Genomic DNA, 12,943 nt, shown 5'->3' with positions numbered 1-12,943 from the left:
CTAAATATTAAGAAATTGATCAAATTTGGTGATAATGTTCTTCAACATCAAGTGCGAAAACACAAATTTTTTCAAAATTTTCTTCTACCTAGTTATCGAGTAATTACGCATTAAAGCAGATTTCTTATGCCCGGAATGTATACCTATATATGTGGAAACGCTATGCTTATACACGTGAACTTTAGTGATCAATTACTCGATAACTGTGTAGAAGAAAAATCTTAAAAAATTTGTATAGTCAAATTTGGCACTAAAGAATATGTTCACCAAATTTTATAAAATTCTAAACTTTTTGAAATTTTTTATGTTTTTAGCATGGTTTAGCATGGCAACATTGTATCGCCTGTACCGAAACTCCTGAAATAAAAAAAGTCAAATTTTGACTATTTTTGGAATTTTTAAAAATCTTGAGCGACCTTTAAGAAAAATTTTTTTGAGCTGATTTTTGACTCTGAAAAAAAAATAGTCGATTTTTTGCGTCACCCTAATGTTCGTGTATGTAATGAATTTATATGTTGAGATTATGAACGGTCACTGAATTTATAAAAATGTTGATGCATTTTCGTCGTTGGCTGTTTCGCTCGTTCAATTTTCATCTTTGTTCACAATTTTGTATTTTTAATTAACAATAACCGAGACGAGCAGTTAAAATTTTAAAAATCATTAAACACGTTGAAATTTTTTATTGAACTTTTTTTCCCAAACTGCCGCTAGAAGTCCACGTTTCCGGTTTAAAATGTGCTCACACGATTCTTGTTGCGCGGGACGCGTCGGTGCCCCTTTTTCGTGTTAGCCTAGAAAAAATTACATTCAACACAAAAAACAGCGTGTCATGTTAAAAAATCTTCGTGCATGTGAGAGCGACTCTGGTGACTATAAAGTTTGAAAACGTCGTCGAAAAATTTATCGAACATAAAATTTTGTAATAACAATAGCTCTTACCTCTGTTAATTCCACGAGAATTCACGCATGTTTGCACATTTCCTTCGCGCTACTCTTCGGACTCTTTTTATGACACTCGCGAGAAATATGGTGGCTATGCACGTGAATCATTTATTTTCTCGAACGGTGTGTTCGTGTAATCACGACAAAGAAATTGGAAACCTTCAAGACAGAAGAGTCATCGGACACTTCTGCTGATAAACTTGTGAAAAAAATATTTGATCCGTCACCAAAGACACCAAAACGTTTCTTCTCATCATTATTATATATGTATAATACTAACAATAAAAAGTGTAGTGAACGTTGTCGCTTGATCTCAATCGAACCTCAACGTCATTCGGAAAATATTTGAGAGTTGTGTGATTTAACCTATCGCAAAACTACGTTCATTTGTGAGCGTATTTTCATGACGTGAACGAAGAATGCGTCATACACTGAAATGTCTAAAACAACATTGATCATCAGTGAAATATTCCACGTCCATTTATTGGTTAGAAAACTCGAGTGACAGTTGACGACGCATCGCCCACGATTTTGCAGCGAGTAAATCATGAAATCTCCTTGAAAAATGAGGTTCCAGACATTTCTTAGCGGGTGAAAAATCGCGTTCTGCTATAATAAAGAATCGTAAAAATGTTACGTTTACTGTTTACTGCTGTTCGATGCGAATGAAAAATGGAAGGCGAAACCGCTCCCAAGACGATCGCGGCGATAAGATTTTCTTTTCTCTCAACGCATCTCCTGTCAACAAGAGAATGATATCATCGATACGGTGCATAAGCGACGCTTTTTTTTATGAATGAAACAGTCTGCTATATTGTTACAGGCCTGTGTAATACACGATCGTCGTTGTTTTTCTGTCTCTGTAGTAAAAGTGATTGTATAGTAGAGACTTTTTTACTACACACGTATTGCGCTTCCGAAGGTCACGGTCTAGGAGTCAGGTTATTTTTATCGTACTGGACTTACGCAACTCTCACGGTCATACCGCAGGTTCGGGGAACGGGAAGGGGCATAGGACTCTGGTTTTTCAGTGAATGAACGTTTTTTAATCGTACAACTTGTTTGAGAATGAGAAGTCGTATTTATAAAATATGCGATCAAACTCAATTCTCTTTCACAAAGATCGTATAGCTTTGCCCATTGAAGCATTGAGGAAATATTGCCGATATCCTATATATAGTTGTTTTTTATTGCAGCTTGTTAAGGCTTTTGAATGCATTGAAGTGTATGACGAAACTATTTTTAATCTCTTCGTTATGAATCGGGCTACGTGTTAGAATCTTGAAAAAAATACGCAGATTCTTGAAATGTGGTTAGAATTTTTTTTTATAATTTCAAATTGTTCGTAAGTGGGTTTTTAGATTTGACTAAAAGTCGATAACGTTGAATATTGAAATATTTAGAATGTTTTATGATGTTGGTGAAATCAATTGTGTTTTACAAACACGGTTGAAATTTTTTACACACTTTCAGAAGTCGTTCAATAGACTTTGAACATCGGTCAAAGTAACCAATTTTTTCCTTTGTTTTCTCCATTATATACACATAACGTTATATCGATGAAGCACTCGCGATGATTTCTACTTTATTGACGTGAGATAAAAGCGCGTTGATAACAAAGGAACCTGCTCTCTTCACTTTCATGGTTAAACCTAACCTCATTTAATGAAAACCGTGACCACCAATTTCTAATGTCACATTGACACTGACACGGTGCGATGTTGTTATTGCGGTTATTATTGCGACGTGATGAAGCGTTACGAATATGATTATTAAGATCAATAAACACAAATTCTAAAGTATAATACAGGTACGAAAGCTCAATCGAGGTTGGTTAATTCCGAGGTTTTTGTTGAGAGGCCTTTCTTTTCGACTATCGCAGAGGTGAGCAACGTTTTGAAACATCGTAATAGTTATTTCTGAGTTTTTTTTACGATTTTAACCTCATATTTGTGAAGCTTGCATACATTTAATACATATTTCCGATCTATCGTCTCAATTTAAACCCATGCTCTGGTAATTTTGGCGTTTTCGTCTCAATGTGTTACAAAGCAAAATAAAATAAGTTATCACCATGATTGAAACAATTAAATGCCACTAACGGGAAATTCGATCTCTGTCATTCTCAATGTTTATTTGAATTGGTATTTTTTCAGAAGACATCTGCCAATCTCCGATCGAATTCCTGAAAAATGAATAGTGGCGCAGTTTCAACAGAACGGGTGAGTCACTCGAAATAAAATTTATTTGTTGCGGCTTTTGGAAGTTTTGAGTAACGATTATTATGATCTCCATTTTTAGAGCACTCGCTCCTCGAGGCTTCGAGGTGTAGACAGCAATACCAAGAAATTTTTAAGCGACTTTGATCCTCAAAGGAGCGAAAGAGAAAAGAGAAAACTCAACAGACGTCTCTATCCGAATAGCAAAAAATATTCAGTGTATGACGAAAGAGGCTTCATGGTCAAAACCGGCTACAATCTTTGCGACTGCTTACAACTAGATTGTGCTGGTTGTCATTTTCCTTGTGCTAAATGCGGCTCCACCAAGTGCGGTCATGAGTGCAGGTATTAAAAAACATTATTAGTTAAATTGAGTTACACAGCATTCTCGGCTACTTACATTCGCTGTATGTTTCTTACCGTTAACAGATCATCGATATTGCAGGATATTTTTTCTCTTGCCTGTCCATGAATGTTTTATTTCATGAAAAACATTGCTAAAGTGTATAGTTTTCTTGTCGTTCACCAGTTTTAGCTTTCGTAACCATGCGGTTGTTTTGAACATTATTTTTGGTGATTATTTTCAAAGTAGGCCAAATTTGAGGCCACAAGATTGTTCTTTTGGGTCTTCTTACTTTGGAGACGACGAAATTTCCGTATTTAGTTGACAAATTTGGTTGAGATTCGAAAAAAATTACACAGTAGGCTGCTTTTCAGCAATGAAAAATGATGAATTGTCATAAATTTTTTCATCAATCGAATCCTCGCGATTTTGTGGAATCCTTTTCAATTTCTGGCACACGGTTTTAGCTCAATTTTTTTGTCACACTTTTCGACTAAATCGCAGGAAACTATAGTAAAGAGTTCATGAATTTTTCATGCGAAATTTAAGAAAAAATGAAGCATAGAGGAACAAAAAATTTCAATAGACGAACTGGAACAGTTTCGTAATCGCTTGAGCTCGAAAACTACTCGGTAAAACAGTTTTTTTTGAGAACAATTCAACTGTGACGAGACCACATGTTTTGTTTCTCCGTTACTTGGCGAATGAAACATCAGCGTAGCAAACGATTGTAAAATTTCTTTACAAAACCTTTTCTGTTGAAAAAAATAACGACGATTTTCTCATTTCTGTTCACAGAAACTTTAGGAAATGGACTTACGATACGATTGAAAACGAGGGCAGCGACGTCATCATAAAAAATCCTAGTTTAAGACACTAGCAGAACGAATAAAACAGTTTGTTTCCTCGTCCAAAGATTTTCCAAAGAGATTCGATCGTCCCGCATCACTTCTCCTTCATTCGCCAGACGGTAGTTGCGTAACGGAGAAAATCTAATTTCCTTCGTCGTTTGAACATCGAATCAGTTATTTCGAACGACGAACATGAGCGAAACGAGGAATCTTCTTCGAATGTCAACAAAATATCAACGATTCGTTTCCACGCAAAATACATTATCCCAAATGCCCTTTCGAGCTTTACATTTCATTTCCAAAGGTTTCCAACAAGCTCATTCTCCAAATAAATCGACTTTAGCACTTTTTTACATTTCCCGCAAGAAAAATCTCTAAATTCATCAAAATATATTCCACGCACAGCTCGCGTACTCGAGAAAAAGAAAAATATTAGAAAAAAAGTAGGCGAAAAAGCAAGAAGCTCAACTGTTATGATGGCTCGTGTCCTCGATAAAAAATAAAATAAAAAAGCTTGGATAAAATGAGAATATAAAAAAAAAAAAAAAAAGAAGAAAAAAACAAGAGTCGATTGTTACTGTCGCTCGGTAAAGAGCGGAAAAGTGTGTCTTCGTCTTGGACAGGTAACGGCAGGTTGAGTGGCCCGTCATTGATGTTCCATCCTTACTTATTTTTCCCGATTCACACTCATACGCCCACGCTGGCTATTGATTTTCCACGCTTCTCTTTCCGCTGATGGTCCGACGGTCCTATTGCGCACGTAGAGTTGCACACACAGTTCTGGGGAGAGAGTGAGAGAGGAAAATTGCTCGAGGGAGAGTGTGCGAGCGCCGCCGAGTGAGCAGGGAGAGGGTGTTCCCCGCGCATCTTCTCGTCGCAACTCGAGAAATAATCAAACTCTCCCCAATAAGAAACCTAACGCCCCGAGGCCTCGAGCAAACGGTTTGCGTGTGTGAGTCTCTCTACGAACGTGATAATCTTTGGATCAACGAAAACTCCTGGTTTTATAAAAGCTGACGAGAAGCAGCAGCACCAGCTACAAACATTCGGGGCATGAATTAAGACACTGCTGGAACGAGGAGTCCTGCAAGAAGCCAAATATTCACTGTGAAAGGAGGAAAGAAATAGAAGCGAAGTGAAGTCCTCGCGGCAAGTACGAAAGCACGGACAGAATCGTACTCCTTCTGCAGATATTTTGTTACGGATCTCCTGGCGCAAGGGACGAGTTATCTCGTCGAAAACAAGGACGAATTTTGCCGAGGGGAAAGAGAAAGCGGATCGGAGTCGAAGGATGAACGTTGAAGTGGAACAAGTCGTCGGCAGGACTCGCTAACTCGGTGAAGTGAGGAAAATTGAGTGAAGTTCGTTGGCAGAGTTGGAAAAGTGCGTTTCCACCAACGCGTGTGCTCCTCGAAGGCTCGTTTCTTACCGGTGACAGCAGGTGGAGGGGTTCTCAGGCTGATATATAGTCGTCGGTTTTGAGAGGGTGAGCAGCAGCAGCAGCAGCAGCAGCGGTTCGTCGATAAAGTGCAAACGTAGGTGAACATCAAAGAGCTCTTCGCTCGTACGAAACCGATATCGCCGCATTCGGTATCAGCCCTCAATCAGAATCCCACGCAGCTCACTTTTAGAAATTCTCTAACCTTTCACGTTCCGGGAAAGCTTCCGCCTCGTCGTGGCTGCTCCGACGAGAATGACGTCCGGATAAAAGGGAGCAGAGCGATCATTGGAGCTCGACAGGACTGGAGCACCTCGCGGTGAATTTACGTAGCAACGCATTATGCTGGCCTTCCGTCAGTTCACGAAGAATCGTTCGTCAGGAACGAGCACTCGGATCCTTCACCTCGCCAGATAGACCGACAGCGGAGCGTTCCTTCAACCGGATCATCGAGCCAACGACTCGCTCCCTCGTTTCGCCGTGCCCGCTCGCTTCCTGGGGAAGTGCATCGCTCGCGAATCCGACCGGAAGTTCGCGGATAAACGCTCGCAACGAATCCTCGCTCCCGCGAGCCGCTCATCCGCGGACGAATCGTCCCCCGAGCTTCAAATCTCTTCCCCGAGCGCAAAACTCCGACGGAAAAAGCCTCGGCTCATCCTCGAGCCCCGAACGGAGCGGCGAGACTCCTCACGAACCGCGGACGCATCCTCAGTGCAACCGGAGACCCCGTTCAACGGGGCTTTGAAAAGCAATCACGGCAGATGTCAGGATGCCGGAACAGAGCAACGACTATCGCGTCGTCGTTTTTGGCGCCGGTGGTGTTGGCAAAAGTTCGCTCGTACTCCGATTCGTCAAAGGAACTTTTCGCGAATCTTACATTCCGACTATCGAGGACACTTATAGACAGGTAATCGAACCTCCGCAATTCTCCACAGTTTTGTTCCCTGTTTTCTCTCTCCCTGCCTACGAAAAAACACCAAAATATTATTTTCGCTTTCTCCAATATCAAAATCGATTATGAACCTTCCTCACTTTTCCAAAAATGTGGCTTCTCTTCGACTACATTCACAAGAAAATTCACAAAACAACAGTCTTGTTTGAACCGCGAAATCAAGCTCCAAGCACGAGCAGAACTCGAAATCATTAAGGACTTTGAACAGTGCAAACGTTCGAATTTTACGTGTTTTTTGTTTATTTTATAAATAAATACTGGTTGGATGGATTTACATACAACTTTGTGCACATCTTTTACACATTCAGAAGTACTGGAAAATTTTTTTCTATGCTATTCTTTTGTGGAGGAAAATTTCAAAATATTGTTTAGAAACGAAAACGGCGACCATTTGAATTAAAAAATCACAATTTTTGTGGATTTATCCGTAGAAAATTGTTTGTAAAAGAAAAAAAAAAAAAAAATTCGAATCGAGTCCCTGGGACAAAAACTTTCCATTTTGCTTTAAACATCGATTCAAGGGGTGCCATTTTCAACGCACCATTGTACGAAAATGTAACATTAAAAAAATAAAAGAATAAAAATTTTCCAGTACTTCTGAGTACGTAAAAGGTGTGCACAAGGTTCTACGTGAATCCATCCAACCAATTTTCATGTATAAAATAAACAAAAACACCTAAAATTCTAACGTTTACAGTGTTCATAGCCTGAATGAGAGTTTTGTACCCCAATGTTTGCATCTAAAATTCTCATTCCTGCAATTGAATTTCCGTAATTTTATTTACGAAATTCGATGAAACTGGCCCAACGTCAGACTGATTACGAAAACTTTAAATTGTTGAAGCTTTTTTTAAACTTTCAATTCGTCGAAATTTCGTTCGTCGAAGAAACAATTTTGTTTCATCGCCCAATTTCGTTGGAACTTTAGTTCAGAGTCTGAATTCTCATTTTTGGAGAAGTGAAGGACAATATTCGGAAATAATTTTGTGCTTATTTAAGAAAACGAACCAAGAGAAACCCAGTTCGAATAATCCCACGAGTTCTCATCTCCTGCTTCCTCCCATACGAAGGTCAAGCTTGTGAACGGTGTGGAAGAATTTCCCCGGTAATTTGCCCCTCGCATCCCTTTTATAGTGCTCTATTTATCGGTTTACCTGCACGCTTGCATACACGAAACTATGAATGAGATGCTCCGACGACGGTGTCTGCGTGTGCGGCTTACACACGTTTCTATAGGAACAATCCTCGTAGTGGAAAATATGTTTGTGTCAGACTAGTCGGGCGAGACCGTGCAGTCCGTGTCATCGAACTATGAGAATAGCAAAGAGAGAGAGAGAGAGAGAGAGAGAGCGAGGGATGCACGCGTCTCTATACTCGATGGCCACTGACCCGAGAGAGATTCGATTAAAATAAGCATATGCAGACAGAAATTTGGAGAGCACAAACGATCGAGTGAGATAGACGTTTGACGAAGGGATTATTGTCTCGTTCATTCATCAAATTTCATTGTCGCTTACTCCGATTCGTCGACGAACGAAAACCACAACGAAAGGTAACTCGAGTGGGCAGCAGGCTACGCTCCATTCGGCTCCATTGTTACCTCACATTTCAGTGTCTCGTATGTGCATTTAACAAATGTTTTCATTAGACTCGTCTCTCGACGACGGAGCGATTGATTGTTCGAAACTTTCGAGACTCGCTGCGTTTCCTATCTCGTTAAATGCAATTAATTAATTTCAATGCTTCGTTAATTTCGTACCGTTCTGGGTGCACCAATGAAAATTTGATCACAGCCTCGTTTTATGTCCTGTTTTTTCCTTCCGGGGGGAGATTTTTTTAGTGCGGTGGACACTCGATCAGTGGCTTTTGTGTGAGATAATAATTGGGAGGATGAAAATTGAAGGTGTTTCAAAATTTTTTGAAATTTCTTCCAAAATTCAGAAGAATTTGAATTTTTTTTGTTTTTTACGCCTCTTGGGACGTTGAAAAAATTCTGGCTGCCGATAAAGATGAAAAGTTTTTGAAGACAGTTGAAAATGAGAATGAAAATCGTGGAATTATTCCGATGGAAAGTCCTCGGGGCTGTGATCGTTGAATTGCATTGAATTTCAAGTGCGGATTTTCATTCGCGTTTGTATTTAAAAATTCCACTTTCGGCTACTCTCTTTTGTTAGTCAATTGACTGAGGAAAAATGAAAGGTCTCGAAATACGATGATTCTGTGGGTTCTCCTCGCTCGGTCGTAAGTCGAATCTCATTCATGGTTTCGTCTCGTTGTCAAAATAAGAGTGTTTTTCGTAAGGTATAATAAAACAGCGAAATATTGAGAATAATGAAACTGGTGCGAGACTGTTTGGACCCGAGCTGTGTTCGCGATGCGAATATGTCCGAGAGCTGCGTCCGTTCTTCCGAAATTGTATTCAATTTCGATCGAACGATTTGAGGCTCTTCAATGATCTTAATCTTTCCGTTTGGTTTCTCGTAAGAAAAGGCGCAAGCCAATTCAAAAAATCATTGAGCGGCTATCGGACGTGCCTGAATTTTCAGGTAATAAGCTGCAACAAAAATATTTGCACTCTTCAAATTACGGACACAACGGGGTCCCATCAGTTTCCCGCAATGCAGCGACTCTCTATAAGCAAAGGTCACGCTTTCATCCTGGTTTACTCGGTCTGCTCGCGGCAGAGCCTCGAAGAGCTTCGACCAATATGGGCTGTCATACGAGAGTTGAAGGGACAGGACATTTCGCAAATTCCTATTATGCTGGTAAGATCATTTTCGATTCAAAATACGGGAAAGTAAACCCGCGACAAATTGGGAGTTTCCCTCGGAGACGAGAGACTTGCAAAAGGATACGAAAAAATCCAATAAAAGGTTCCCCGAAAAATGCCAGAAACTTGAAAAGATTTACAACTTTTTCCTCTTTTAAACAATTTTTATTTTTCATTCTTTAAGGGCTTATGCACACTTGTCATGGGCAGAAAAATCCAACATTTTTTATCAGATATTCTTCAGTTATCTCAGAATCGACTTTTTTGAAAAATACCTTCGCGGCGGCGACGATTACTAAACTATTAATTCGATCCACACCAAATTTATATATACCACTTATTTATTATAATAATATGCTCGAAGGATTTCGTATTTTGTTTGAAAAAAAAATTGCAACAAAAAACCGAAAATTTAGCACCTCGAATAATGAATTTTTTGTTAAGACTGTCGCCATTTTTTTTAAGTTAAAATTTTAACAAATCCTTCGTCCAGGCCCAACCTATTATTACAACAAATAAGTGATATAAATTTGGTATGGATCGGATTAATAGTTTTTTAGTTGTCATGTCCACCGCAACTGATGCTCAAAAAAGGTGCTACTGGAATACAGCCGGAGTTGTACAAAAAAATTGTACAAGTACACGAACATATGTACGAATGAATGTCGTTTACAATTTTTCAGTAAAAATTTATTTTCTTGTCGAAAAAAATGAAGAAAATCACGTTTTTTCGCCCGCTGCAAATGTATTTAAGGCCTTAAGATACATACGAAAAAAGGGGTTGTTACGCATGGAAAATAGGGAAAGCCTGAAAAATTCAGTGAATGTTTGTGCTCCTGGAATAGTAATCAGGAGTCAGGCAGTTTTGAAAATCCTTTGGAACTTTTCTAGAATCGACTTTCCTCGATAATTGTGCAAAACTAGCTCACTCGGGCTCAGAAAAAAGGATTGGAAGTTTTGAAAATAGTCCAACATCACATCTAGAAACAGCCACTTCGATGCTAAAGATTGAAAACTTCGAAAATTAATAACTCATTCGAAAGCACTCATGATTCGTATATTTTTTTCTCAATCTCGATTACTCACTGAGATGGGTATCAATTTGAATTTAAAACTGAGTTAAAATTTTTGTTAAATCTTCACTTTCGTTACGACTCAAGTAATTTTCCATCAAACATACTTCACTTTTAGTCTCGATGGCAAAAATGAATATTTGGTAAAAAGAGGAGTCTCCGCAAGCTCTTCCCGAAAGTTTCCAAAACTCTTTTATAAAATTGGTCAAAGTTTTGAAACTTCTGATTGTGAAATGAGTAACAGCCCTGATAGAATTTAAGTATGACGTGAGTTGGGAAAGCAGCTCGAAAGACGCTTCAGGAGATAAGATCGTGAAAATTGAAGAACATTATTATAATTACAATGTGAGCTCTCAGCATCCGAGCGAAGCTTTCTAGCATAGATGAATATGAATGAACACGGAAGTATGAATTTTTCGAGGTTCCATTAAACGAGAGCAAAGACGCTTGAGCGAATCTGTAGTGGGTGTTGGATGTTGATTTATGAAAATGAGTTTGTCAAGGGAAAAACAAAGCTGACAATGTGCAGGAGTGCATCGCTCATCCGGGGAGCTTGAGAGTCCTCGAGATTCCAGCTTTTTCAGTTACCTTCTCGTGTTGTGCTACTCCAGAGTTGCCACGTTAATCACTGCGTAATAAAACACCCTGCCAAGAAGAACGTTCGCGTATACTGCGTCAACGTACCCCCGGTCACGTATAAAGTATTCAGGGACGTGACGTTGTAATGCCGGTGTTATTGCACAGAGACGAAACTTTCCGATCCGAATCGGCAGGTTCGACGACTCAAACGTTTTTGCTTCACAAGAGTGAAAGGTTTCCAACTTTTTTTTCATCGTACAATTTTTATCGCAGGAACAAACTCCGAATATATTTCTTCGATGCGATTTTTCGGTGAAATAGGAATTGAGGTTGACCTGTCGCCGGTATTTGTTGAAAACTTGAAATAAACAAATTTGGAAAAGTCACTGATCTGGAATATAAACAACTGGCATTTTTTTAAGGTTCAGGTCCCCCCGTTTCGTAATCGGATAGAAAAAGTCGTGGACCGAATCGAAGATTTGACAAAAACACGATCCTCGCCATATCGTGTGTCCAAAAATTGCACATTCGTGGCTGGCACCATCGTTGGGGCAGGCTTCCCAGAGGCCCGCAGGTCAATTTCCAAATTTCAATCTCATTCACTGCCACAAGTGTTCTCGAAGTTTGTCAAAGTTTTTCATCGCTTTTTAACTGTCAAATAAGATGAAAAACAAAATTCGTCTCCAGTTCTAGAGATTACGATAAGTCAACCTCGCAGTAAACCGTCAACGGAAGATTCGACGTCGCGAAGAATCATTCGCGTTCTGTCAACAAGTAATGATTTTCCTGCCCGTTGACGCTCCTCGATCAGCCACAGCGCTGTTAAGGGGAGACCAAAATACGCGCGGTTTATGTAACAATCGTCTTGAGAGTGGCACGGCACAAAAGAGCAAAATTTCCGAGTTATTTACGCGCAGGAATCTGAAAAATTGATCCGCCCGATTCGAGATTCTCATATTCATCCGATCGCGGTCACGGGCCGTGATGTAAAACGCAGAAAAACCAGTAAAAAAAGGATTCTTTTCAAGTTGGCACAAAGATGTACGGGACAGAGTAAAGGAGGGAGGGGGGAGGGTGGGAAAACGTTGTTGCGCCGGTCTGAAAAAGTGGAGAAAAGAAAAGAAAATTATTCTCGACAGGTTGGCAACAAGTGCGACGAGAGTCCCTCGGTGCGCGAGGTCCCGATGACCGAGGGAGCCGCGGAGGCGGCTAATTGGGGCTGCGGTTTTCTCGAGACATCGGCCAAGACGAATCACAACGTAAATGCGCTTTTCCGCGACCTACTGACGCTCGAGAAAAATCGTTCGGTGTCGTTGCAACCGGTGCAGAGCAACAACGCGATAAGCCTTAAGGAAAAATGTGCCGTTATGTAAAGATAAAAGGAGAGGACGGAGCAGAGGCGAGGGACGAAGAAAAGGGAGGCGAGAAGGAGGAGAAGAAAAGACGTGTACTTATCGATTGTCATTACGATTATTATTCCGATTGATATATTATCATTATTATTGTTATGAAACGCATACGTTTATATGAGCGTACGCGCGTGCATGTACATAAAATTTAATAGAAATTAAGGGGCGACACGATCGCTCGGTTTCGTATCGTTTCAATCGTTTTTCCATCCACTTTCTTTGCTCCACCAACGAATATATTTTCCTTCTTTCGCCTCAGCGTGCAACTATTCTTTCAGCGATTTATATTTCATTGTGACGCGGCCACTCGAACGACGTCGGCTCCACAGTTATTTAATATCTAGTAGTGAAAATGAAAGAAAAA

General features: G+C 39.9%; 2 protein-coding genes across 3 annotated transcripts; both read left to right on the top strand.

Moving 5' to 3' along the window:
- The first annotated feature begins 2,607 nt into the window (after nt 1–2,607).
- On the top strand, nt 2,608–4,422 carry LOC122407769 (ARL14 effector protein). 2 transcript variants are annotated; one of them, XM_043414196.1, is made up of 4 exons: nt 2,608–2,829; nt 3,105–3,167; nt 3,247–3,509; nt 4,306–4,422. In XM_043414196.1, the coding sequence occupies exons 2-4, from the start codon at nt 3,138–3,140 to the stop codon at nt 4,385–4,387; spliced, it is 375 nt and encodes a 124-aa protein (XP_043270131.1). In that variant the 5' UTR covers nt 2,608–2,829; nt 3,105–3,137; the 3' UTR covers nt 4,388–4,422. The 2 variants fall into 2 exon arrangements, with proteins under 2 accessions (XP_043270131.1, XP_043270121.1); XM_043414186.1 differs by having other exon boundaries at nt 3,102–3,167.
- Nucleotides 4,423–4,780: 358 nt separating this feature from the next.
- Nucleotides 4,781–12,777, top strand: LOC122407728 (GTP-binding protein Di-Ras2). The gene is made up of 4 exons (XM_043414130.1): nt 4,781–5,893; nt 6,021–6,703; nt 9,295–9,513; nt 12,310–12,777. The coding sequence occupies exons 2-4, from the start codon at nt 6,566–6,568 to the stop codon at nt 12,541–12,543; spliced, it is 591 nt and encodes a 196-aa protein (XP_043270065.1). The 5' UTR covers nt 4,781–5,893; nt 6,021–6,565; the 3' UTR covers nt 12,544–12,777.
- Nucleotides 12,778–12,943: the final 166 nt, after the last annotated feature.

This window comes from Venturia canescens, chromosome 1 (assembly GCF_019457755.1).
Source record: "Venturia canescens isolate UGA chromosome 1, ASM1945775v1, whole genome shotgun sequence".
In the NCBI taxonomy this organism is placed as follows: domain Eukaryota; kingdom Metazoa; phylum Arthropoda; class Insecta; order Hymenoptera; family Ichneumonidae; genus Venturia; species Venturia canescens.
This window is presented reverse-complemented; position numbering and strand designations above follow the sequence as displayed.